General features: G+C 36.2%; 1 protein-coding gene across 2 annotated transcripts in view; it reads right to left on the bottom strand.

Annotated features, from left to right (window-relative positions):
- GALAK (galacturonic acid kinase) overlaps positions 1 to 23,081 on the bottom strand; it is a 235,927-nt gene that overhangs the window by 64,210 nt on the left and 148,636 nt on the right. For both annotated transcript variants that reach the window (XM_089813521.1, XM_089813520.1), the window contains exon 8: positions 15,649 to 15,748. In XM_089813521.1, the coding sequence (XP_089669647.1) occupies positions 15,649 to 15,748 (100 nt within the window). The remainder of the gene's footprint in view (positions 1 to 15,648; positions 15,749 to 23,081) is intronic.

Raw genomic sequence — 23,081 nt, 5'->3', positions numbered from 1 at the left:
TTGAAGTATATCCTTGGGCTACCAAGAGGTATCCTCGTCTAGAAGACCCTGTCACTTCACCAAGAAATCTCTGATGATCCATCGGTGCAAGTGCCTCTCATTGGTATTCAATATCACCTTAGAGATCAACTCTCACCTCCCCTCATCATCTAGGCGGGTGTAAAGTAGAAGATGGGACATGTCTACCTAGCGCCTTCGTGAGGCACAATACATGAAATACATTATGCACTCTACTGTCCTCTAGAAAATCAAGCTCATAGGCTACCTCACTCATGCGCCTAACCACACAGAAGGGACCATTTAGAGAGGCTCGAGCTTCTCAACTCCACTCATCCTGATAGATGACATTAGATACACCATATCACCCACCTAGAAAGAGCGAGCAATCCTCTACTAATTATCATACTACTTCTACTGATTTTGAGCCTTTTGAATGTTGTCTCTCAAAGTCCTCACAACATCTTGATTGTCTTGGAACAAGTCTCTTGCACTGGGTACCCTACTGTCATCGAATAATAAGTCCATAAAGCTCACAGAATCATACCCATACAAGGTTCTTAAAGCGGGTATCTAAATACACATATAGTGAGTGGAATTATAACAATACTCGCACAAGTATATCCACTTCAACCAAGCTCATTGTTGTGCTGACACGTAGTTCTATAGATAGCCCTTCACCCACTTATTAACAATTTGAGTCTCGCCATCAATCTGAGGGTGGTAACTAGTGCTCGGAGTCAACTCTGTCCCATACAATCTAAACAACTCATGCTTGAAGTGATTCATAAATCAACTATCTTGGTCAATAATAATGTTTTGGCGTAAGCCATGTAACCTAAAAACCTCCTAGAAGAACAACAACTCGGCTATCTGTGTTGCTGAAAATGTAATGGTGATAGAAAAGAAATACTCATATATGGTGAGGTAATCCACCACTACAAAGATACAGTCTCTGCCTTGGAATTTCGACAAGCCCACAATAAAGTCCATGGAAAAACACTCCCACTTCCTCTCAGGAATGAGAAATGGCTAAAGTAAATCGGCTAGATAAGTGTGGTTCTATTTGATCTGTTGACAAATAGAGCACTCTCTAACATATTGTTGAACATCTAACTTTAGGCCCTTCTATAAAGTTTTAGTATGCTGAGGTTTTCTTATTGGCGTAAATCTCAATTTCAATGTATCTTGAAAATGTAGGATTTGGATTACAATGGTACTGTATATGCTCTAGTTTATTGAAGAATGGAATAAAGTATTTGAAGGTAGAAAACTGAATTTAACTGAAACTGATATATATATATATATATATAATAGTCTACGATGAGAGAGTATGATTGTCATTGTTATTGGTCTACTCTCCATTGGTCTACTCTCCATCGCAGACTATCATGTATATATATAATCGGGAGAGGAAGTGAACTGTCACCAAGAGCAGACACGGTGACCAGTCACATCCGATAGTCACGATGGTTGTTAACATGCAATATTATTATCTGCCGCTAACAATAATATCAACTGCCGATAACACTAACGTTATCCGATAACAATGCTATTATCAACTGTCAATGACAATGACGTTATTCGATAACAATGATATTATCAACTGTCAATGATAATGCATTATCATCTGCCGATAATAGACTCTACGTGGTTACAAAGTGCAATCAGCTAAAAGATACTAAACAAAGCAATATTACTTTATTAGATTCAATATAATCTTATGCATATATATATATATATATATATATATATATATATATATATGTATGTATGTATGTATGTAATTAATGAATCAATTATGTAATATTAGTTTGAGTATAGATTTATAAACACAAAGAATATAGATTCAATTTCACACAAGCTAACATTCTTAACACTCCCTCTTTAGCAAGGGAAATTGAAATAAGTTTAAATTACACAATCAGGTGTAATCATCATTATGTTTTAAACTAAGAGAGAGGAGAGAAAAATAAAAAAACATAAAGGATTTTCATGGTGTTCGGCAATCGCCCAAAGACCCATGAAGATTATCAATGTGTCCGGCAAAATCTGGCCCGAAGAACAAGGATAACCCTAGCTTCAAAAACAATGGGTTTTCATGGTGTTCGGCAATCACCCAAAGACCCATGAAGGTTATCAATGTGTCTAGCAAAATCCGGCCCAAAGAACAAAGATAACACTAAATTCAACCATTGTTTGAAGAGAGACCAACTAAAATAAAGCCGTCACTTTATAATAGGATCAAAACACACGAAAGGTCATCACCTTTCACAAGAAAAGTTGTCACTTTTCACAATACAAGCTTGCAAGAAAAAAAAAATTTGTATTCATGAATATTAAATAATAAATGCATTTACAATAATGTCATACCAAGTTTTCCTCGGAAGTACACAATTTTCAACTTCGCAAGAGGTTTGGTGAAAATATCAACATTCTGTTCATTTGTACTGATATAACTTAATTTAATGATATCTCTGCCGACCATGTCTCTTATGTAGTGATAGGGAGTCTCGATATGCTTTGATTGATTGTGGAAAACTGGATTTTCTGACAGCTTGATACAACTTTGATTATCACAATGAATCACTGTTGGTTTTAGAGGTTTTCCAAATAGCCCAAATAGTAGTTTTCTTAACCAAACTGCTTCACGTGCTCCCATGGAAGCGGCTAAATACTCAGCTTCGGTAGAACTCAAGGCAACAATTGGTTGTTTTATGCTGAACCAAGATATCATTGTTGACCCAAGACTGAAGCAACAACATGTAGTGCTTTTGCGGTTAGAGGAACAACCTGCCCAATCTGAGTCAGTATATCCTTCCAAATTTATCTCAATGTTTTTATACTTTAATCCAAAGCCAATAGATCCTCGTAAATATCTTAAAATATGTTTTGCAACCATAAGATGAATCTTCTTAGGTTTACACATAAATGACTAAGGACATTTGTAGCATAGCATATGTCGGGTCTGGTATTCACAAGATACATAAGAGATCCAATTATTTGTCTGAAGAGAGTAGGATCAATGTCCTCAGATTTTGATGCTTCTTTTTTTAGCTTGTGTAAGTTTGTTTCCATCGGAGTAGATAAGGGCTTACTATCCATCATTCCAAATCTAGTCAGAATATCTTGAGTGTACTTTCCTTGATGTAAGAAAATGTAGTCTTTCTTCTGATTAATTTCTAATCCCAAGAAGTAGTGTAGTAACCCTAAATCTTTCATTTCAAATTCTACTATCAGATCTTGTTTACATTTTTCAATTAATTTATCATCACTTGTTATTAGCAAGTCATCAACGTATAAAATAAGTATTACCATCTCATTATTTGTGGTTTTGAAGTATATGTTAGAGTCGGCTTCATTTTTTGAGTATCCAAGTTTGGATAGGTAGTTGTTTATCTTTTCATACCAAGCTCGAGGAGCCTGTTTGAGACCATAGAATGCTTTCTTGAGTTTACATACATACAATTTTTTATCTTTTATGGTGAACCCTTCAGGTTATTCTATGTAGACTTTTCATTAATGACCCCATTTAGGAAAGCAGTTTTTACATCCATTTTATGTATCTTCCATCCTTTTGATGCTACGATTGCAATAATTGTTCTTACAGAAGTGTAGTGAGCTACTGGAGCAAAAGTTTCTTGATAGTCAATGCCAGCTTTCTGAGAAAATCCTCGAGCAACAAATTTAGCTTTGTGTTTTTCAATACTTCCATCAGTGGCGTATTTGATTTTGTATAACCATTTTGAAGATACAACTGCTTTTTCTTTAAGCCTAGTTACAATGTCCCAAACATCGTTCTGAATTATGGAATTGTATTCTTCCACCATGGCATCTTTCCACTCTTGTGACTTTAGGGCTTCTTCAGTTGTTAATGGTTCAATTTTGTTTAGCTCAGTTATAAGAGTAGTGTAACATGATTGATTTCGAGTTCTCTTGTTTTCTTTTGATATCTTATCTAGTTCCACATTGTTTTCTTCAAGCATCTTCCTTGCCCATAATGGTTTTTTCTTCCCATTAGTTACATCTGGTTCTCTCTCTTCAGGTGTGTGCTTCATCTGATTTTCAGTTTGTCTAATTTCTTCATCATCTGAGATTGGTTCATCTTCTATGCCGATTGAAAGTTTTAAGGCAAAATCCTCTTCAAAAATTACATCTCTACTTATTTCAACTGATCTTTGTCCAGGAATATAAATTCTATAACCCTTACAATTTTCACTATATCCTATAGATATACCTCTCTTCCTAAAAGGTTCAAGTTTAGTCCTCTTTTCTTTGGGTATGTGAATATATACTGGACATTCAAATATTCTAAGATGACTTAGATCTGGTTTGGTCCTTGAGAAGACTTCTTCAGGTATGGTATTCTTTAGAAATGAATGTGGACATCTGTTTTGAATGTATATTGTAGTCTTAGAAGCTTCTGCCCAAAATGAGGCATGCATATTTTGATCATGTAACATAGCTTTTGCAGCTTCAATGATGGTTCTATTTTTTCTTTTTGCAACTCCATTTTGTTGAGGATTATAAGGTACTATATACTCCCTCTTAATCCCAACAGAATTACAAAAACTTTTGAAGATATCAGATGTATATTCTCCTCCATTGTTTGATCTTAATGTTTTAATCCTTTTACTTGTTTGATTTTCTACTAATGCTTTGAAGGTTTTGAATTTTCATAGAACTTCATTTGATTCTTTGACTTTCAAGAAATAGATCCAGGTCTTCCTAGAAAAATCATCAATGAAGGATATGTAATAAAGGAAACCTCCTAGAGAAGGTGTGGGCATGGGTCCACAAAAGTCTGAGTGGACTAGTTCCAAGACTGATTTTGATTTATGTTCACTAGAGGGAAAAGGTTTTTTTATGATTTTCCCTAGAGCACACCCTTTGCAAGTTCCTATATGAGATGAGTCTAGTTTAGGAGTACCAGAAGTTATCTTATCTAAATTAGGAAGTGAACTAAACCCAATGTGCCGAAGTTGTCTATGCCATAATTCATTAAAATTGGATGTTTCAAGACTAAGGGCTTGAGTTTGAATATTGCTTAATCTGTATAATGTTCCAAATCTAGACCCTATGATAATAGCACTTTTCATATTTGAGTTATTAGGTCAATATAGTACTTTGTCTTTATTGAAGGTGACATGAGATCCATCATCAATTAGACTTGAGATAGATATTAGGTTTCTTTTTATGCCTGGTACAAACAAAACATCTTTAAGATTAAGTGCAGTTCCATCTTTTAATTTTATAGAACATGTCCCAATAACTTTTATAGGATAGGTAGAATTGTCTCCAATTGTAACTCCTTCAATGATATAAGTTCCAAATGTATCAAACATATCTCTGGATCCAAAGATGTGACGGGATGCACCACTGTCTACGATCCAAGCTTCTTTATTTGAATTTACTTCACTTGAAAGTGTGGAATAGTTTAGTTGATTTTCATCTTCCTTTGTTTCACCAAGGAAGGCTAGAATTTTCTCTTTCTGGATAGTTTCTGAAGGTGTGTCCTATCTTCTCACACTTATAACACTTAACATGAGAATGATCTTTATTAAAATTCTTTTTATTATTATTGAATTTTCTCTTTCGTTTATTCGAGACAGTTTGAAGAGCTTGATTCTCTCCCTCTTGATTTGAAGTGATCCCTCTGGAGATTAACCTTGATTCTTCTGCTATGCATTCATTTTTCAACTGATCAAACGTAGGAATTGAAGGTCTACTTACTACTTGTATGAAGGTATCCCAAGACATTGGAAGCCCTCTTAGAGCTAGTGTCAACGACTTGATTCTCGTTGGTGTTTTTGTATTCTGTTGCCAATGTCGTCGGTAAAGATTTTGTAGCCGATGGGTAAATAGTTTGTAACGGACATAATGTTGTGGCCGACGGACTCCTTCAGGAAGGTTTGGCGAATAGTATTTATATCCCGTCTGGAATCATTGTAAATCATCATTTCATCTTATTAAGCATAATGCAATGTTCTGGCATATGCGAATAATCTAAGGAGTTCTGTCAGGGCCACTGAGCCGGAGTTGGGACCGAGTGACACTTCGTTGATGAGGCTGGCACATGAGATTGTGGGATTGTACAAGGAGGTTTACTATGCTCGGCGGCGCGCGGAGGCGGACAGGGCAGCGGACAGTGTTGCAACTCAGAGATCTCTGGCGGTTGAGAGGGAGGCAAGAGAAAAGTTAGCCGCCGATTTGGCCGACTAGCAGGCAGCTTGGGCAGTGGAGCAGGCAGCACTATTGAGGGATATGGCAATAGTTGTGCAGGGTAAGGACATGGCTATCCGAGATGCCGAAGCAGCTGTACGCGATAAAGATGCTGCTGAGCAGGAGTTGCAGTTAGCCAGGAGACAGGCTATGGATGCCGCCCTTCTACTGAAGGAGGCCATGGAGGTGAATTCTCAGATTCAAACAGATCTGCACATCAGGATAGAGCAGTTGTATGAGTTGCGTCGCCAGTAGCACGCTTCTGCGATGCCTCCTCCTTCTCTCTAGTATTTCTTTTGTTGTCCGTGGGTTGTCTCCTAATTTTGTTAGTCATTAGGAGACAACTTTTCTTTTTTGGGGGGATGATGTCAGCCGACTTGTTTGTCGTTGGTGTTTTTGCATTCTGTCGCCGACATTGTCGGTAAAGATTTTGTAGCCGACGGGTAAATAGTTTGTAGCAGACATAATGTTGTGGCCGACGGACTCCTTCGGGAAGGTTCGGCGGATAGTATTTATATCCCGTCTGGGATCATTGTAAATCATCATTTCATCTTATCAAGCATAATGTAATGTTCTGGCATATGCGAATAATCTAAGGAGTTCTGCTGTTCGTGTTCATTATCTGTGTGCATTTTTTGATTTACCTATGTGGTAAATAGCTATTAATGAAAGTTCTTGATCTTCTATTTTGTTTCCAATGGAAGATGATTGTTTCTTCGTTTTAGAAATTTTCTCAAAGAGTGAATAGAATCTCCTTTTTCCATTTTAATATTTAGTAATTGAGATTTTAAGGTGATTAGCCTACTTGAGTTATTTATCTCAAATGTATTTTTTATGGTCTTGAATACTTCATATGCACTTTTGATCTCTGAAATAGAAGGAAGGATGTGATCTTTAACTGAATCAACAATGATTTTCCTTGCTTTATTATTACGTCTTTTCCAGGTGAGTTTTTCGGTTTCATCTTGAGGTATTGGGAGATCTTTTTCAATGTAATCTTCAAGTTCTAGTTTTTCCAGAATCGTAATGATACGGGTTTTCCAAGAGAAGAAATTTGATGCACCTTCAAGTCTATCTTCTACTCTGACGTTATTTGCTATTATTTTTTCCTTCAATCGAAATTTGAGATTTCTCTACCAATTTGGCTCTGATACCATATAAAGTTTTAGTATGTTGAGGTCTTCTTATTGGCGTAAATCTCAATTTCAATGTATCTTGAAAATGTAGGATTTGGATTACAGTGGTACTGTATATGCTCTAGTTTATTGAAGAATGAAATAAAGTACTTGAAGGTAGAAAACTGAATTTAACTGAAACTGATATATATAATAGTCTGCGATGAGAGAGTATGATTGTCGTTGTTATTGGTCACTCTCCATCGTAGACTATCATATATATATATATATATAATCAGGAGCTGAAGTGAATTGTCACCAAGAGCAGGCACGGTGACCAGTTACATCCGATAGTCACGATGGTTGTTAACATGCAATATTACTATTTGCCGCTAACAATAATATCAACTGCCGATAACACTAACGTTATTCGATAGCAATGCTATTATCAACTATCAATGACAATGACGCTATTTGATAACAATGATATTATCAACTGTCAACGATAATGCATTATCATATGCTGATAATAGACTCTACGTGGTTACAAAGTACAATCGGTTGAAAGATACTAAAAAAAGTAATATTACTTTATTAGATTCAATATAATCTTATGCATATATATATATATATATATATATATATATATATATATATAAATATATAATGAATCGATTATGTAATGTTAGTTTGAGTATAGATTTATAAACACAAAGAATATAGATTCAATTTTACACAAGCTAACATTCTTAACACCTTCCGTGTGAATCACACCCAAATTGATCTATAAGCCTTAAGGAATCCGAATGTCCAGCCAATTAGGAATCATGAAAGGCCTACAACACAATCTATCTGTGTAACATCCAGATTTTTCGACTCTTAATTAACAACTAACATATTCAAAGAAATAGTCATTATTTTATTTTCATAGGGAGACTGTTAAATTAGTTATGTTCATATGAATGAGATTAATTGTTAAAATTAGTTAAACAAAATTTCTTAACTAAGAATTTAAAACACCATTAATGAATTTACTATGGAAATTAAAATCTACATACCATGGAATTTGAGACTGAAATCAATCTAGGGATGCTTCTGCAACCACCCAGATTAATCCACAAATACCACTATAACAATATCAAATGACGACTACCATCCAATACCGCTATATCAAAATTCAAATGACGATTACCATTAAATACCACAGTTAATTAGGGCATCACATACCATTGTATCAATTAGGGCATCGATTACCATTGGATCATTTAGGGCTTCAGATACCACTATATCATTTAGGGCATCAATTACCATTGGATCATTTAGGGCATCAAATACCACTATATTATTTAGGGCTTCAGATACCATTGTATCATTTAGGGCTTCAAAATATCACTGTATCATTCCTTTCCTTCTGATTTGCTAAACTATGGCATTAACATAAGATTAGAAGATATGCTCTTAATCATTATTCTTATATATGAAAAACTGAAATAACAATCCTATAAATATATTCCATATTCAGTTAGAAGATCAACTAATATAACCGGTTGCCAATTATATTGACGATAAGAATTGCTTTTATTTAAAGAAATAATTGTAACAATGGTACAACTCAATTAATCTTACTTTCTACTTGAACATACATCATAAAAGTAAAAATACCTATTTCCGACAATTGTTTGAATTGCTCAACTTATCTTTATTTGATGTGTACAGGGGAACATTGTCAGGGGCTTAACCACCCAATCTTAGACCATAACTTATCCCCACAAAATCTCTAACGAGAAAGGCCCTCCCTACCCTGAATGGACATGGAACATCTTGTCATCCATTGAGCATCTTGGTATCTAATCACACCACTCGTCTTGACAATAGGAGAATACAATGAACGTGATCATGCATGAGCTATTAAATGATTCCTTTTAAAAATGATAAACACTATTATGTTATAACTGATTTTGTTTCATGTTATTGCAGATTTCTTTCTCTCACCTCTTCACCCTTTTCCTTGGCTATACAGTCAGGTGAGTCCCAAGTGTTTGAAATTTTTGAACAATCTGCTCTATGCATTAATTATAGAAGGATTTCACTACTTAGAATACTAATCACGAATTGTGACCTGAACGATTATGTTCCTAAGACTAATTGAAAGCATTATTGGATTCTCATTTCCATACAACATATTTCATTTCAGGTTTTATTGCATTTGGAAAACTTTCCCATAAGAGATACTATTCGACTTCTTCTATGATGATATGAAAGTTAAGAAGAATAATCAATAACAATGACATGGAATATTCAGCAAAGCTTATAACTTATTTATGGAAGGAAAGAAGTCCCTGAGCCTAGCTGGCTGCTATGGAAAATGATTTAAAACATTGGAATATCACAATCTGGAATAATTAACACATGACTTGATATAAATTTGGAATGGTTTGGAGTTTGCAAACTGATTTGAAAACAACTTCCCTCCAGTTGCTTGAAGACATCACAACAGTGTATAGGAACTTATATGTTCAGCAAGAAACACTAATACGGCAGCAAGTACAAGAAAAGCAACACTTGTAGAAAATCTTGTATTTGGCAGAGGTTCAATGGTTGTACAAGTCGGAACTTGAGCATTGATAAATAATAGAGTAAGGGAGGAGTCAGGTTTTAAAAGGAGGAGCCAAACTTGATTATGACAATTGAGTGTATGGAAAAAGGCGAAATGTTTTTACTGAATAATATCGTGGCACAAGGCAATCAGATGTATTTAAAAAGATGTCCACCTCTACACACGGCTTCAAAATAAAAGGAATAGTCGTGACTTCTTGGCTTCTGTAACTGAAAGAATATTTGCCAAATAAAACGCCAAGTGTTCAGTCGGTTTCAAATAAGGAAAAAGGAAAGAATAAAGGTTGGAAGAAAATTTGAAGGTTTAAAATCGAAATTATTATTTTTTATATTTATCTACGTACACATAGATTTATTTGTGATGTGGCATGATTATATTATAAAGAAGATAATATTATGGTGTCACTTTATATTTATCTCTATGTGTACCTACATAGGTATAAATGAAAATAATATTAAGAAAGATCAATCAAACCTTTAAGGTATGCATTATATTCTTATTTATTTATTTTTTATGTTTTAAAGTGTTTATTTAATAGCTCATGCGGTTCTATCAATTGTATCTTGATGTTCAAGTTGCTAGGTCCTCAACCCATTTGCCCAATGATGATGATGCTCCTATGCCTAATTCTTTTCTAACAATGCTTCCATCCTTCGACGTGCTTCCTACAAGGAAATTCTCTGCAGTTAAATCATATTATCATAACAAATTATAAATAATCATAACGGCTAACCACCTTTTCAATTTCATGAATTAATGATAAATAATCAACTAGCATGTTTTCTTCATATGAAATCATAACGACTAACCATCTTACCATCTCGCAGGATTATAACAAATTTAACTATCAATTGACTTCATGTGAACCTCAACAGCTATCTTTTAAATTAGGTCAAAAATTGGGATGTAACAGTTTGACACTCAATCCTAGGGCCAAATAAATCTTGCCCTTGTAAATGATCAACTCATTTACAACAGTATACCTACTATCCTATATATTGTCATCATCAATACCAGATGCCAAGTGATCCCTAACATGATTAGCAATGACCAAGTGTCCCCAATCCTTAGATATCTCTATGATAGCACACAAACAAGGTCTTCGCGAGAGCGCATCAACAACTATATTCTGTGTACCCTTAATATAAAAAATATTAAAATCATGAGTGAAGCTTGTTGACCCATTTCTATTGCCTCTCATTAAGATCCCCCTATCCAAGGAAATGCTTCAAGCTATTATGGTCAATTTTGATGCAAAACTAATTGCCTAAACTTGGCCAAAGCATGCATAATGGCTGACCTCTCCATATCATAAACATTGAAAGCTCTCTCAGGACCCCAAAGCTTCCTACTCCAAATGCAATAGAATGGTGATTTTGGGAAAGAACAACACCAATGCCCTCACTTGATACATCACAGTGCAACTCAAAAGGTCTCAAAAAATCCGGTAATGCTAACACGAGGCATGATGGCATAATCTACTTGAACCTGTCAAAGCACTCTTGTACGTGTGAGGTCCACTCAAAAGCACCCTAATGGGTCAAATCAGTAAGAGGAGCTACATGATCAAAGAAAACCTACCACAAATCTGCGGTTGAATACACACAAGCTAATGAAGCCTCTAAGTTGTGTCCAGTTCTCCAGTATAGGCCAATCTAGAATAGCACATACCTTATCAAGATCCATGTGAACTCCCTCTATACTGATAATAAGCCCAAGATAAAGTAACTCTGTCATACCCAAGGCACATTTGGATTCCTTGGCATACAAGGAAGTGCTATCTAGAATGTCCAACACTATACAAGTGTGTTGCATGATCATCCCACGCCTTATTGTATACAAGTATATCTCCAAAAAAGACCTAAACAAATCTCCTCAACTGATTGTGGAAGACTCTGTTCATGGTAGAATGGAATGTCGCAAGGGCATTAGTCAAACCAAAAGGCATGACTAAGAACTCAAAGTGACACAATGGCACCTAAATGTTTTCTTCTCCACATCTCGCTCTCTGACTCTAATCTAGTGATACCCGGACCTCAAACCAATCTTTGAGAAGTAGAAAACCCCATATAGCTCATCAATGTTTGGAATGGGATATAGGTTCTTAATATTCCTTCTACTTAGCATCCAGGAATCAATGCACATCCTAAGTGTACCATCCTTTTTCTTCACCAAAACAAACAATGAAGCAAAAGGGGTCTTACTCAGCCTAATGTGACCCACAACAAGCAGCTCCAGAATAGTATTCTCTATCTCATCTTTCAGGCACTTAGGGTGTCGTTAAGGAGTGATCATGACGAGCTTAGTGCCCTCGTCTAACTCAATGATGTGCTCTATGCATCTATCAGATGGCCTGCCACGTGGTAAATCACTAAACACTTTAGAGTGTTTGATTCTAAGTTGTATATCTAGATGATAAGTTGGCTAATCTGTCCCATCAAGTATAGGTATCATCCTAGACTTTGCTACCCAATCAACTGTTTCATGCTCAATAAGATGCTGCATACATTTAAATGAAATCAGCTTCACATTGTTATTCATAATAGCCTTAAGGATGTGAGTTTTACCATCCTTAATAGACCTCATCTCCATATTCTTAGTGTTGAGATAAATGTCCTCTATAGAGTGTAACCAGCTCATACCAAGAACAAAATTAGTACCTCCAATGTTAACAACATAAAAATATGCCTTAGATGCATAATTATTTAGCTTTAAGGGAAGTTCAGTAATCATTCTTTAACGCTTAAAGAGTGTAACCATTAGTGGCAATGAAATTATTAAGTGGCACCTGTATCAAAAAGAGAAATAACTCGCTGCCTTACCAAGAGACAATGTAATCTGAATGATTATTCCTTTCTCATGTTAGAGACGTACACTACCTTAAGATTAGAATCATCAATAACTTCAGCACTATTAATTGCTCCCTCATGTGTCTCTTGTCCATTTTCAACTGACTATTCTGAAAAATCAGAACTTTTTTCCTCAGCATAAAACCACTCCATCTTGTTTTTACCCTTATGCTTCAACGGGAAATTGTGTTTTTCATCATAAGGAACCGTACAATAAAAACAAAGTCTCCTCCTTGTTAGATCATTAAGTGTTTCTTGATTTAAAGGGGCTGCCATAGGTCTCTTAGAATCATAATTTGCAACCTTCTTAGGGGCTGCCTTATTGTCATATGATCAAGTAGAAGGTTTGGAAGCAAACTTGGTTCATGGAGTAGACATCTCTACGTTTCCTTGCCTTTTTCATAGCTTCCTGCGAGGTAGGTGGATCAAGGGACTTAACCCACCCTTTGATAGGCTCAATTAGTCCCTCACTAAAAAACATCACCTATCTCCTCTCTAAAATGCCATACACCATCAAGAAATATAATCGAGATTGAACTATCAAGTTTTCCAAGGTCCATGGTTTATATTTTGGCAGTTATTTTAGTCAATGCTTACTTTATTTCGAGATAAATGTGCCTAACAAATTCATTCTGGTCTTTGGTGTATCACATTCGAACTAGAAGTCACTGGGGAGAGCCCAAAAGTTCCCACCACCTTTCTTAAGCCACCATTCCATGATCCTATGTTAGCTTGGTTTCCTTCCTACCCATTTGACAAAATGGCTCTGTTCTAAACTCATTCCTTAACCAAATCTAAGATATGCGACAAAATGACATGTGCATTGCTTCTTGGCATCTTCATGTCCTTAGATCCTTATCTCCTCACCTAGTTCACCATTTTAAAATCCTCCTATCCCCATATCTTGATCATACTTTTGCCCTAATATTCTCAGCATCCTTCTAATCCCAAGCAATATCCTCTTTACCCCCTTCACAAATGATGGAATAGTTTATCCATTGCTATCCCCCCGCCTTTGTAATATGCAAAAAATTGTTTCTCTAACCTCTGCCAAAACTCCTTGTGCCCCCATGCAGCTCCCCCTCTGCTACTCTCACTAGTAGCTCCCTCACACACCATAGGAGCCTCGCAAAGAAAGATTAAATTTATAAATTTATAAATGGATAGTTCTATTATTTATGCTCTACTATGTTTCATTAATAATGTATTATAATATTAATATATCATAGATTATCATTAAATTTTATAGTTTTGACATATATTTAAGTATTACTATTTCTAGAACAAATGTGTACCCAAACCAGCTACTTTGTTTGGGTTTTGTTGGAAGTTCCTTCTAACTTGTATGGATTTTGTATCATATAACATTATCTATTTCAACTTGCTTAGGGTTAACCTCTTTTTTCTAAGGTCATTTGGCTTTCTAGCTTTACTTTAACATATTCACTTTTTGTTGTTTTTAGCACCATTAGTTGTTACTAGTTTGCATTTAAGTCACAATTACCTCTATTGGCTATTCATGCATGTTAACTCCTTTTCTTCTTTCTTTCTATTATGATTATGTTTATAACTAAGTTACCGGTTTGGGTTTGGGATGGGTACAGGTACAAGAACTCGATACGTGAATTATTTTAGGGGTTTGGGTATGTGTATATGTGTATGTGTGTATACATATATGTATATATATTCATGTATATGCATTTATACTTATACACAAAAATGTATATGTATATATTCATGTATATGTATATATACATATACATGTATATATATATATATACAACAAATAAGAGAAATATGAAGAATTTTAAAACTAAATCATTTCATAGTATGATACTTGATCATTGATAAATGCCAAATGCCAAAGATAGATAATAAATGTCAATTGATAGTGGAAATATATTCAAATAAGCATATAAGTACCTAGCAGGTACTCGTGGTCCTGTACTAAGTGCCTACCCAAACTTGTCATGAGGCCTGTGGGTACCAACCCGGTAACATGGGACTTTATAACTTAATGGGCAAAGCAACATAATTTAATAGTAATTAATAGCCTTGCACATTGTCTTTGCACCTACTTAAGATGTTTTAATGATAGCCCGTAGCAAACAGTGATATTTGTAGTAATAGATGAAGTATGAAGGAAACTTCACTTGAGTGATAGGGGAACAATGTTGTACTTCTACTAATCAAATACTTTATTTCACATTTTGAATGTAGCTAATGTGAAATTCATATGATTGATTCTCTACATGTACTATAAAACTCTTACATTCTAACACTTATTCTAAAATTAAAAATTAAAAAGTGAAGTGACCCCATTGATCTTTTTGAGTAATCTTGGATCATTCTCAGCTCTTGTTCCTTGAGCTAGCTTGAAGAATACTTTGCAGTTACCTACTGCATAAAGGTCCTGTTTATCTGATTGATGATTTTGGAAAAATTCGCATTCTTGATTTTGTTTCTTTTATAAGTTAATGTGCCTTAAACTTTTCCTAGATGGGAATACTCCATTAATTTTCATTATCCTTACTTAATAGCAAAGTGATTCCTGCAGAAACTGTTATGATGTACTCATTTATTCATGTTTGATATTCAACGCAGGGCTCTATGATTACCATTGGAACCTTAGATGTAATGTTCTTAAAAAATAGCTAAGACCAACAAATTCCTATGTCTCTCCAAATTGATTTGTCAAGGGTAATAGGACGATTGAAAGTGAGCTACAACAGAGAGGCTCATTTTAAATGATAGAAATTAAATTTGATTGCATGTATCTTGATCATTAGAACAAGAAATGACATTTCTGTTAGCTATGGACTGCTAGTACAGAAAAAAACAATTTTACCTTGCAGTCAATGCATGTAAGGCATTTCTTTTGAGATAGCAGGATCGCAGATTGATCCAAAATACCATTCTTTAGACCTAAAAATCCATTTTCGATCACCCTGCAGAAGTGTAATCCAAATAAAAACTACAGTTGATGTGTCTGCTTAGAAAAAGAAATTTGATATACAATATCACACATTATCATAGATGAAGATATTCCTTTATTTGCATATATGTTCTTGAACGCCAATACTTGTATCTCATTAACCAATTATATAAAAGAAGAGTTTGTTACAGCAAAATGCATAGGTTTATAAGAAACAGCAAAGGGCTTTCAGCCATAAATTGACTTCAGGTGCAGAAAAACAGTAATATTTTCATAATATTGTCAGCTTTATTGCAAGTCTTAATTGAATTACCTACTCATAGTCTCATACCCAACCAATTTATTAAACCTGTAGTTCTGTATGCTGCTAATATGAAATATTAAGTCCTGTGCTGTTTAGTTATGAAGAGCCCAGTTCCTTTCCTATTTGGTCTTAGTTTCTCAAACCAAACCAGAATCCCATATTCTACATGGAAGCTCTCATTCTTAAGTAAATAAAATGATTCCCCCTCAGAAACAACTCCCCCGTACCTAAATGGGTTTGATTGGTTCACCCAAGGAACTCAAGGTGGCCCAGACTAACCAAGAATGAACCCAAGAGGATGAACTGGCTGCCCAAGAAAAAAAGGTTGAATTTTTCATTTTTTAAACATTTTAAAAAATCAAAAAGTACAGAAATACCTAATTTGGCACTAAAGTGAGGGCTCTCAACCTCTTTTCCCTCATTTCAAAAACACTAGTAAAAAAGGATTTCTGCACCACCCACTACTGATTTATTAAGGTCGCTGCATAATTCTTCAAAGATGAAGACTACAAGTGGAAGTGTTTCACACAGAAAAGTTATCTATCAAAGGGGAGTAAATCTTGTAATTCTTTTTAATCTTGAAGATTTTTTCAAGGTTTTTCAATTTATTTATTTTCAAACTTTATGAATATTTTTAAAACCTTTTATACATAATTATTAATATAATAACTGTAATGTCATCTTTTTATGTTTTAAGCTGTGCAGTTGTAAATTTGTAATTTTTTAATTTTGTTTTGTTAAATTTCTACAAAATGGCTTATAGTTCTAATTCAATTGTTCCACATGTAAAAGCTAGTTCAAATTTGATGCTATTACCTCTTTGATGGCATACAACCATGATCGAACAACTACCAAGCAGTGGGGTTATTGTCGTTATTGTAATCAATGTGAGCGTGTAAGAGCTTATACAGTCCGAGTGAAAACTTACTTGTGTGTTATTCCCAACTTAGGAAATAAAAATTTGTTTAGGGATGAATTAAAAAGGTTGCTAAAAAAACAACTAATGGGATGAACCAAAGAATGGAAGGATGCCAACATAGTAATATTTAAGGTTATAGTATGTAATAAAGAAATGTTGTAATTAGAACTAGTTAAGATTTGTTGGGTTTGGGTAGTTAGGAAGTGAGGGGATGTGTCCGTTGGTTTTCCCAACCAACCAGCCATTATATAAGATCTTTAGAATATGGATAATGTACTCATGTTTTTGGTAATCAATAAGTAATAACATTTCCTCGCCATTTTGATATTCTAGTAATAGTAATGAATGCTATTTTGGTACATTGAAATTCATGCTAAATTGTTATGTATATTATGCATTGATAACCATTCTACATTTTGGCATCATTGCCGAAGTCTTAACTTGGAGGTCATCGACTAAGAAAGATGGAGTAATGGGAAGACTTTTCCTACCATGTAAACAAGTAACAAACAGTGATGGAGAAGAGGAGTAACAAGAGAAGATCAGACAACACGAGATCTGGTGGTGGCTTGGGAAGTTTTAGTTGACCAACATGTGCATAGGGAAGCCCGAGACAGAGAGTGGTTCCAGAGAGTATGGTATGGGACGAGCTTTCAGTACCACTAGTGCTGTACGATCTATTTGGACAAATCCCTTGACTATTGGCAAGAAATTTGGAACGCGTGGAGGAAGAAAGGTCAAAACGGAAAGAGAACTCAACAAGTGCTCCAATAGTTCGCCGAAAGGACATGGGAACTAGAGGAGTGTGACAATCCAAGGAAAATAGCTAGACACTAAAACAATTCATGCCCCTACTTCCAAATAAATATTCCAAGTGAGTGCTAAAGGAAGAAACTGAGGAGGAAGCCGCCCTGCAAACTTTGCATCTCCATCAGCAGGAGGAAAGACGTTACAACTTAAGGGGATTAGTGAGCCACCCCTGGAATACAAACCAAATCAAAGAAAGGTTGATTGAAAACACAATAGAAGGTATAGCCAACTTGGCTATTTTGGAAGCACCGTGAAGGAAGGGTGGTAGAATCCTAAAACCCTCACACAAAGAGAACATTGGTAGGAACAAAGCTGATGCCACATAGAAGGGGAATTCCAAGAGGAAGGAGATATTACTACACCAAGAACCTAGGAGTCTAGCCCGTCCAGAGGGACAATCTCGGCAAGAGGAAGTATCCCAACAAGAGGGGGCATCCTGATAGGGGGGAAGAGTGGTAGGAGGATGGCATTAGACAAACAAAAACTCCCAAGTTTTACTGGGGAAGGATCGGAGGACTCCGCACATCATTGTAAAACCTATATAACTATATGGCAGGCCAATGGAGAAAATAATGCCGATGTATGGTTAAAAGCGTTCCTAGCCATGCTAAGAGGAATAGCTATTAAATGGTATGCAAACTTAGAGGATGAAAAGAAGACCAAATAGAAGGACCCTTGTACCACCTTTAGGGAAGAATTTAGACTTCTATGTGGCGATGATAAGATAGTCACATAAATCTATAATACACGGTAGGGGAAAAATGAATTTGTCAAAGCATATAGCAAGAGACTCAAAAAATTGAGAGGGAAGCTGCACAAAAAACCTACAGATGGATTGAAAAAGAGGTGGTTCATTGAAGTGTTAACTCCATCCTTAAGAAGAAAAATGAAGATAGTACCACTATCATCATGTGTCGATGCTTGCATCCACGCAATGGATATAGAAAGTGAGAACAAAACATCCAAAGCCAAAAGACATGGAAGCAAGAGTGAAAGTTTAGAGGAGAGTGGGGATGAATCTAAGACCATCCAAGCCCTGAGGAAAGACATGATGGGTCTAATGAAGGAAGTAATAGGAAGCAAGGGGGAGAAAAAAGAGGAGAGGGAACTGTGGTGTATTGAGTGCAAAAAGGAGGGACATAGAAAAAAGACATGCCTCCGGAAAGCCTTCTGTGACATCTGTCAGGTGTTGGGCCACACAATTAAGGATTGTCCCTACAATTTAAAAGCACGGAATTCACAAGTATTCTTTACCCAAGGAGAGCAATCCACACCGCCTTCCACCCCTCCACGAAACACAAAAACAGAAGCCTCACCTAGAGGGTAAAGAAACAATAGGTGGGGAAGTAATAACAACAACAATAATAACACACCCAGGAGAGCTATCTAATACGATTCCAAAGGAAGACCCATGATACAATGTAGGCAATGCAACGAATGGAAGTATTTTGTACAAGATTGCCAGAATGGTGGAGGACAAAATGGAGGAACGTTGTGTAATGGTACGAACCCAGTAATCATGAGGATGCCAAATGTTTGAGACACAAGGGAGTGAACATGCTCGACATTGCAGAGCTAGGAAATGAAGTATTGGCCATCACAAGGATGCAGGCCAGCAAGCTTGTATATCCTAATGCACAGAGAAAGCAAGATTCCAAGAAGACAGAAAATAAATTCGAGAGAACATGACAAAGGGGGAGAAAGAAAGTACGGCTAAACTTCTAACCACCTGAAACATCATGAAACAATTACTAGAGACTACCATCTTAGTAAAAATTGCAAATCTACTAGAAACACTACCTCAACTGCAAGTAGCAATAACACAAGGAGCAAGGGACAAAGAAGAAGTATCCACGTAGAAAGAGAAAGCACAAATGGGAAAAGAGACTAACACGTTGTTCACCATAGGGATGGGGAGAAAGCCTGCAGTGGTAGAAATGGAAATAATGGGAAGCAAATTCAAAAATACTATCGTGGACAGAAGATTGGACGAGAACGTTCTACCTAAAGAGACTTGGAAGGCACTAGGGAAACCTACACTCTAGCCACAACATTTCAACAGGTGGTTACAGACCAGCATGGAATCATACCAATAGGAACTCTGATGGGACAAAAGGTAGTGATTGGTACACAACAGTTCCTCCTGGACTTTGTGGTGATTACCCTGGAAAAGAAAGGGTATGATGCGTTGTTGGGAAGATGATGGCTAGTCAGAGCATAGGACACCCATAATTGGAAAAGAAAATACCCTTTCCATAGAGGTAGATGGCAAAAGGTACACAATAGACCTAAGGAACCAGTCAGTATGTCAAGATTTGGCATCTAATTCAAAGGGAGAGGGAGAAGACGAGGAAGGGGTGCTTCGGCTTGGGGAGTGCTCAGAAGACAAAATAGGCTCCCTTCAACAACTTGTTTCATTCGCAGATGGATGACTATGAAGTATTCTAGCCAGAGTGTAATATGTTACAAATCCATGAGTCCAAATCAGAGGAAAGGTATTTGGAGGGGTATAAGGAATACAAGGAGGGTACGACCACTCTCAATAGTAAACCAACACATATTTAGTGAAAACAAGAAAGTGGAATACGAGGAGGCCAAACTGCAAACTATGAACCTAAGAGAGAAGGACCAACCCAAGGAGATCCTCATAGGAGATGACTAGGATCCAGTATTGAAGGCGGCAGCTTTTAAGATCTTTTTGGAATACAACGATGTATTCACATGGACGTACAAGGACCTAAAAGGAGTACCACCGCAGTTGTGTGTCCATTGAATACCACTCATACCAAGAGCTTGACCGGTTTGCAAACGACTGTACTAGATAAACAAGAACTATGCAGCCAAGGTGCAGGAAGAAATAAAAAAAATGTTGGAGGCACAAATCATATTCAAAGTACAAACCAGTGACTAGGTATCTCCTATAGTCATATCACTTAAGAATGGGAACCAGATTAGGATATGTGTGGACTTTAGATGCTTGAATGTGGTAAGAATAAAAGACCACTTCCCAATCCCTTTCACTAATAGTATCCAAGAAGAAGTGGTCGGCCATGAAATGTACTCCTTCATGGACGAGTTTTCAGGATATAACCAAATCAACATTGTCAAGGAAGAAAAGCTGAAAACCACATTTATATTTGAAGATGGGGTGTATGCTTATAATAGGATGTCATTTGGGTTGTGTAATGCACCAACCACCTTTCAAAGGATCATACTACATATCTTCGATGGTATGTCAATAGGGAATTTCAGAGCCTTCCTAGATGATTGGCCAATTTATAGTGGAAAGGAGCACCACCTCAAGGTCATTGGTGAATGCACGGATCAATGTCGAAGGGCAAGGCTAGCTTTGAATCCCAAGAAAAGCAGATTTATGGTTCCACAAGGTAAACTTCTTAGCCATGTAGTATGCAAGGAAGGGTTGAAAACAAATCTCGACAAGATCAAGGTCATTCTAAATATGGAAGCTCCATTGGATGTGACTAGTGTCAAGTCCTTCTTGAGGCATGTGGTGTACAATAGGAGATTCATAAAAGGATTTGCGAAAGTATCTCTACCTTTAGAAAAACTAACCAGAAAAGGGCAACAGTTTTGTTTGGAGGAAGAACAAAAGGAGGCTCTCTATAATAACCCCAGTTCAGCTCATACTGCAAAATGTATGATTTTTTGATATTCCTAACATAATACTAGATATGCAAATGGTCTGCTCACCACTAGTTAAAATTCAAATCAAAGTGGCAATTGAAGTATTGCAAATTTACTTCTTTCCAATTCATTCAACATGTCTTTGCAAACATAGTATAAGCCCAAAACAGTACTACATCAATTATTTGCCATCACATTACAAACCTACAATTATTATGAAAGTTAAATAATGAACCTATTGTTCCAATCCTGATGTTCAATTCAGAATTCCCAAGTAATCTCAACCTTCACCATTCAACTTACAATTTCCTTAGTGTTGTTGACGTCCAGATCAAAATGCTTATGTTGCTGCAATTACAGTCCATACATGAGGCTGACATGTACAGGAGAATAGCCCAACTTGTAGGGCCAACAACCACAAGTTCATGCGCAGAATTTGCGTGCAGCTGATAGGGCAATCCTCACATGTTTTTGCTAAGTACTGCAGACCTGTTATATGATGTCGTCCAAACCAAGGGAAATTGTAGTGGCTCATTATTCACCAAAACAAAACGCTGCTTCCAAATACCTTACAACAGCCCTCAATTTCACAAAATCGATCCCCTTCAATGGTGTAACAATCAATAGCAGCTTCACCCAATCGATCTTTGGACTTCGCATAATCCTCCCTTCACATGCACCTCTTTAGACATAGATCAAATAGTAGGAAGAATCCGACTAATTGCTATACAACAGCAGCAATACTTCAGAATTGGTTCTCAGAATTCCACCAAAACCCTTAGCTAGTTATTTAAGAAAGAGGATATGACAGTCAAACTCATTCTCCTTAGCTATAGTAAATACAGTAGGAGATGTTGGTCAATTGTATACTTCAGCACAATTGCCAAGAATTACTCAAACTTAGCCCTTATACTTCAGCAAGGGCACACAATTCAGAACTCAGGAAAAACTACAAAGGCAACAAAAGAAAATATATATTCCAACGTGCTTTTCTCAACAAATGGACTTGTATTTATAACCTCTAGATTCCCTTTTGTTGCCAAAATGTAACTTCACTCGAGAAGCTTCACCACACAACATTAATTAGAAGCTTTCATTAGATTCTCTCACTTGACTAGGCTTAACTAATTAATAAATGGCACTTTCCAATGATAACTCAACTCTCAACTTAATTAATACATGTTTTTGCATTTTTCCATGCTTTGCACCTCATCCTTCCTTAGCACTTACATGTAAAAACTCATGCTCCGTCCACATTCGCATCTCATCTCATCTTTTATCCCTTGTTACATGTTGCATTTACATATAATTCACTCTACGTGTAATTACATCCAAAGAACCCATTTTTGACTAAAGGTCACACTTTTAAAACCAAAAGTTCTCATTTGCACACATTCCCATGCACCAAGCACTTTACTTCCAAAAAAAAAAAAAAAGTTAAAGGTGCTGATGGAAAGTTATTCCGAGTTTACATCCGAACATCGTCAAGAAAGTTTTCAAAGAGTCGAAGAATCTAGAATGTGTCAATCTACAAAGGAGAATTCACGACAACTTGAACGAGAAAAAGTTTGAGAGAGTCAAAGGTTATCAAAAGACACAAGACCATGGTTATCAAGGTGAATGCAGTGGCACGAAATATAGGAACTCCTGATCCTGTTGTCATCTAGG

Source organism: Cupressus sempervirens, chromosome 2, assembly GCF_028749045.1.
Source record: "Cupressus sempervirens isolate cs-2001-9-10 chromosome 2, ASM2874904v1, whole genome shotgun sequence".
In the NCBI taxonomy this organism is placed as follows: Eukaryota; Viridiplantae; Streptophyta; class Pinopsida; order Cupressales; family Cupressaceae; genus Cupressus; species Cupressus sempervirens.
This window is presented reverse-complemented; position numbering and strand designations above follow the sequence as displayed.